Source organism: Limulus polyphemus, unplaced genomic scaffold, assembly GCF_000517525.1.
Source record: "Limulus polyphemus unplaced genomic scaffold, Limulus_polyphemus-2.1.2 Scaffold1855, whole genome shotgun sequence".
Classification (NCBI taxonomy): Eukaryota; Metazoa; Arthropoda; class Merostomata; order Xiphosura; family Limulidae; genus Limulus; species Limulus polyphemus.
The window spans coordinates 82615-88934 of record NW_013667465.1 but is presented as its reverse complement, the minus strand read 5'-3'; the positions used below and the strand labels follow the sequence as shown (position 1 = coordinate 88934).

At 31.6% G+C, this 6320-nt stretch overlaps 1 protein-coding gene across 1 annotated transcript in view; it reads right to left on the bottom strand.

The window, feature by feature from the left end:
* Positions 1–431: 431 nt before the first annotated feature.
* Positions 432–6320, bottom strand: part of LOC106465167 (COMM domain-containing protein 2-like) — a 6437-nt gene continuing 548 nt past the window's right edge. Inside the window, exon 2 of the mRNA XM_013925369.2 lies at positions 432–1124. Coding sequence (XP_013780823.1) covers positions 516–1115 — 600 coding nt within the window. The 5' untranslated portion in view covers positions 1116–1124 and the 3' untranslated portion in view covers positions 432–515. The remainder of the gene's footprint in view (positions 1125–6320) is intronic.

Sequence of the window (6320 nt, the reverse complement as noted above, 5' to 3'; positions counted from 1 at the left end):
ACAAAAAACAACCCATTTGACAAAACTGTCTACACCTGCTTGCCAGAGATAAATAACCATAATCAGAAAATCAATCTTTTTACTGATTATTTTGTTTCTAATTGCTTGGTCACTCTGAAACCAATAAAAAAGAATTCTAAAATGTGGAAATCAAAGAGGAGATGCATCACATGACACAGAGAAGTGAAGACTGAGAATTTATTTAAATATTTTCTTTTGAAATTAAATCTTAACACAAAAATTTGAATTATAAACTGTGTTTTAACTGTTTTTTTTAATAATTAAGTTCTTTAATTAAATTTTGAATTTAACTCTAAAAGATCATGAAATGCACATTTTGACCAAGCTAAGATCACAAGATTAATACATTGCCCATATTATCGATTAATACTCCTTTAAGGAATTACATAAGTATAGCTCATCAATCAATAAACATGAACAAGCATTTTTATTACAAAGTAATACAGTTTCAACTTTTACATTTTTTTGGTAGAATCACTGAATTGTCCAACACATCATTTGATGTTCCTCATCATCCTTCGGGTGTGCTGTGACTTTACTTCTGTTAAAGCTTCTTCTAAGGTTTCTGTGAGGTGAACTAAGTTACATGGATCAGTCTGAAGGACCACTGGTTGCTTCTTTCCATCCTTGCAGAGGTCTAACTTAAGGATGATCAGTGGAGTCACCTGCTGACGCAGACAGCGACTTGCAATTTGAACATCAAATCTCCATTCAAGGCTACTGTACTGCAGAAGATTCATGTTCAGGCTACTGAGAGCTGAGCGCAACTCTACAGTATGGTCTACATACCACCGCACAATCTCCTGTTTTATCTCCTCTTGTAAATCTAGAATTGACAGAGAGTCTTGCAGCTCCATTTCACTGAGGTTAAGCTTACAGGCCTCTGAAAGTACACGCATAAGGCCCTCCACTGCATGTTTCACTGTTTCTAAGTTTGATCCCAGCTTCTGTGCTACATTCTGGTATACCTTTGCATTAGACCCATTTTGAAGAAACTCTAGTGATATCCTGCAGAATTCTTTTGCCACCTGTGGCTCTACAGTTGTGAAGAAGTTCAGGTGGTGTTTGTGTTCTTCATCAAGAATGAGGAACATTGCTGCAGTCTGAAAAGTTCCAGAAAATAATCAAGCTACAATATTCACAGTAAAGTAGATAAAACTACCTTAATATTTGCTAGGGTAAACATTTTAATTCAGCATAAAAAAAATCATAGTTCTTGTTACAGAAATGGTAGGCTCATAACTTCTTAATTCATTGTAACTATACATTTATTTCTTCTTTTGTAAAACAGGTGCCATCAAATTTCACTTATTGACACATTAACTTCCAGTTATTTTTATTTTTAACAATAACAAATATGTATGAAGTGACTTATCTTTAAGGTTTATATTACTAATTACAATACTGTTTCAATGAGAAAAAATACAACATTTGCACCAAAAATTTATCTATGTAAATGTATGCTAATACAGCATTATGCAACAAAAAGAAATATAGGCCATTATAGAACATGTTGACAGTTTGGTTGTTGGAACCAGGAACATTCTCTTTTTTGTAGTGCATAATGTTAGAAACTGTGAATCAGAAAAGCTGCTTAGAAAAAAAATTAGAGATAGACACAGACATGGTCCTTTTGGAAGTGATCCCTTTGGTAAGATGTGAGAATGAATTACTTAGTAAGATCAAAGGCTTAAATTAAATGAAAACATTATTAAGATATGCTTAGAGCAATAGGTGTGCTTTTTGAACCTGAAGAATAGTTTTCAGGGTTAGAATGCATGATATGCTAGAGATGGTTAAGCAGATTAATTAGTAGGAGGTTTGGAAAAGCTCTAAAAATATTCATTAAAGATAGTTTAAACTAAACTGGTGAGGGAATAAACAAAGTTATCAGATTCGATGACAAGGAACTCACTTTGAGACTAATAATGCTTGAATGGGTAATGAAGAATATACCTGATGATGACAAAACCTTGTCGAAACATTGTACATTTGCTGTTATGTTAAACTTATATTAAAGTTTTTCTTCATTACCCATTCAAGCCGTCTCCAAGTATTAAAAGTGATCAGATAACTAGAGTTAAATAAGTTTCAAGGATAAATCTGTCAGATACAAAGATAAACATAGTAATTTTAAGAACAAAATGGACGAGTTCAGGGCTACAGCTGAAATAGAAAACTATGACATAGTTATATAATAGGAATTACTTTGAAATTTGATTAGATTTAGAGAACACTGATAATAGGAATTATTTTGAAATTTGATTAGATTTAGAGAACACTGGTAATAGGAATTATTTTGAAATTCCTGGCTATAAATTATTAAATAGTGACAGACTTTCTAAAAGATAGGTTGGTTCTTTATATAATGAATGAAATGCAGTCTGTTGGAATTGAAGACAATTGTAATCAAGAGGATGAATCCATACAAGTAACAATCAGATGGTTCAAAGGTACGTGTTTATTTGGAAATTCCTATACACCACCTGATCAGACTAATGATGTATATGAGAAATTGTATAATAAGGTCAGGTTGCTTACTAATAAGAATACTCTTGTTTTAATTATGGAAAATGAATTTTAGACTCAGATTAGGATTATATGAAGTCAAATACTGAGTAGAGATATTTCTTGAAGTGATTTAGAATAGCTTTCTATACTAAATGGTCAGAAATCCAACAAGAAGGGATGTCATTTTAGATTTATTGCTAATCACTAACAAGGATATGGTTACAAGAGTTGTAATGGTATAATGTTTGGAAAAAAACAATCATTGCATAATTAGGTTTGGTGATTTGATGCATGTTAGGATAAAAAAAAATGAAATTTTAGTTCCTAATTTCAGAAAGCCAACTTAGTCATGGGACAAGACTTATCATTAGTATATAGGAATAACAAGTAAAAATGTAATGTGGAACAGAACTGGGAAATGTTTAGAAAATAATTGCTTTTAATTCAAGATAGGAAAGTTCCTAAAAGGAGGAAAGGATAATAGGTAAGATCAAATGTAATTGGCTTACTAGAGACAAGGAGACATATTTAATCTTTCACCTCCTTTTATGTTTTTACTTCTAAATATTTTTCTTTCTATCAATGGATTAATATCTCTCATGATCCAGGCCAATATGATTGGAGGTTGGGGAAAACCTGGGTGCAACTCATCATTGCTCAACTAGGTTGATGTTTTGCTGCATATGGAAATAAGGAATAATGAAATTTTGGTTCCAAGGGATGAGACAATACATACCTGTTGTGAATTGGTCAAATGAACTAACTGTAGACACTGATAAAATGTGAACAACATTTTCAAATAAATTCTTATGGAAAAAAAAAGTGGCTCCATGTAAAAAGACCAAGTTGGCCCACAAAGGGTATAAAGGATAAAATTAATGAAATATATTATAAATTTAAGAAGTGTAAATTGAATGCAATGATGGGAGATTTGGAGTTGGTCAGACAAGAAATTGGGTATACAAAAAATGTTATGAAAAAGGGTGGCTTAAAATGTAAAAACTGATAGTAAGAATTTCTTTAAATACATAAAGAATAGGTAAAATGTTAGGATGACAGTAGGACCTTTCAGTGATGATACAGGAATATTAATACCTGATGATTACTGGATGGCTGATTTATTAAATTCTAGTTTTTCTTCAATTTATTAATGAAGATTTAAACAATATCTGTCATCCTGAATAGCTGCTTCATAGAAACAAGATTGAGCAATATGGTCACATTAGTTTTGAGCTTGTTAAGAAAAAAAATTGGGAAGTTCAAAAGCAAGGGTTTAAGTAGGTTAAGGTTTAGATGAGTAAGCCACTTGTTACTATTTTGTTCTACGTCCTTGCATAGTGGGCAGGTGCCAGAAGATTGGAAAGTGACTAATATTACTTCATTTTTCAAAGGAGGTGATAATGATTGTCTCAGTAATTATAGGCCTATTAGTCTTACATCAGCAGTGGGAAGAAAGAGGTTTTTGAGGGTCTGGTAAAAAATGTTTTGCAAAGTCATTTAACAAAGGTTAAAATTTTGTTGGATAGTCAGTATGATTTCATTATGGGAAAAATACTACCTTACTAATCTTTTGACATTCTTGGAACAGGTTATTGGTTATTCACACGAGTGTGTAGATTTGGTGCATCTGGATTTTCAGAAAGCATTTGACAAGGTACCACATAAATGGTTTGCTTAAAAAAATAATTTATTTTTATAGTTGTGTGGGATAGGTTAGCTCATTGGATAGAAAACTGACTGGATGGAAGAAAGCAGAGAGTTGTTAGAAACCAAGTTGATTCAAACTGGATTAATAATACAAGTAGGGTACCTCAGAGCTCAATGTTAGGACCTTTGATTTTATTGATCTATTTCAATGTCACAGATGAAGAAATAGTCAATAACCAATCTAAATTTGCTGATATTAAGCCTTTAAGGTTTTATGTTAATAACTGTGGGAATCATACTGTTGATTTACAAATGGATTTGGATCACTTGACAACCTGGGCAAATAAATGGCCAATTGCTTTAATTATAATAAATGCAAGGTAATGCATGTGGGATATCACAATTTGAATTATGAGTATACTTTTAATGGGAATAATCTTAACAGTGTTGTGGAAGAAAGGAATCTTGGTGTTCTGGTTGATCAATCTCTTAAACCATCAAAATAATGTGATATTTCCAGTAGCAGAACAAACAGGATTTTTGTATTTATCTACAGAAATAATTTATACAACTGTAAAGAGGTTATAATGTAATTGGTTATGCCATTTTTATAGTACTGTGTTTTGCCTTGGGCTCCTTACATTAGAACAGATATTTAATTATTGGAAATGGTTCAGAAAAGACACACTAGGATGATACCTTGGATAAAAAAGTTTTCATACAAGGATGGGTTAAGATATCTGAAATTGTTTTAGAATAGTTAGAGGGGATCTGATTAAGGTGTTTAAGATTGTTGAGGAAAATGATAGTGTTGATGCATCATCTTTTATCATATTTAATGGTGAGAATGGTAATATTAAGGGACACAAATATAAATTTTGGCATGGTAGGAATTATATTCAACTAAATTATATTTTTCTAACAGGTGGTTGGCATTAAGAATGAGTTGCCTTTTGCTGTTGCATATGCAGTTAATTTAAGGGAGTTTAAGGGAAGGTTTGATAAATATATGAATGATAAGGACTAGCTTTGAGTGTTTTATTTTATAGTTTAGTATAGTGGACGGGATGGCCTAGATGATCCAATAAGTCCTGTATTGTCCTTAAATTATTTGTTTATGTTTGTATAATATCTCTCACAGAATATTCTGGATCATTAATATTTCTAATATCCTCTTTTGTAAAAGCATAAAAGACAAACAAAAAACATTTAAAAGCTAAGCCATCTCATAATCTGCACGAAAATCCTTGCCATCATCATTATCCTTCATGGTGTTACTTCTTGTAATTCTGTATTAACATTTTACCATGTTTAACAGTAACTGTGGTTATAATTCAAAAATTAGGCTTTGGATATGCCCTTTATCTTTTTTTCTTTTCATTTACCTGCAATCTATAACAAAAAAACAGACCTAATATCTGAATTTTGTGTTACAATTCGGTTCAGGTCGGTAATACTAATACTCTTATAGGCTTAACTTAAAATCTGTTGGACCAAAAATCATACTCATTTAGTTTGTTTGTTGGTAAATGCAAAGTTACAAAATGGACTATCTTCACCATGCCCACTGCAAGTATTCAACCTCAATATTCAGCATTATAATTTAAGCCAAGACTATCACTAATCAAGTCGAAAAGAACACGGTCAGAATCTCTTGAAGTTGAATAACAAAAGAAAAGCACATATTTTATGATCATCTAAGGCCTACTTTATCAAATTATGAATAATTTGTATAATCATCATTTAACTGTATAACTTGAATTTTTGAACAAGATATAATAATTACTATTATTAATAGTAATACAAGGATAAGATTGATAATGATAGTATATTACTAACTATCTCAGTATCATTTAATTTTCAAAGGTTTATACTGTAATATTAATAATAAAAACCCTATAAGTATAACCCAAGCACTTTCGAAAGGTGGACCTTTCTACTCCAGGAGCAAAGATCCACCTTTTGAAAGCTCTCGGGTTATAGTTATACTATAAATTATAGGTTTTTTATCATCTATGTTTGTATGTATGACCATTACACTTTCTGACCGAGAACCTGCTGCATAAGCATGTGTAGTTAGAATGTTTCCCCAAGAAAAACCGTGCATGCGCATTATTTACTCAACGACAAACAGTCTGCCT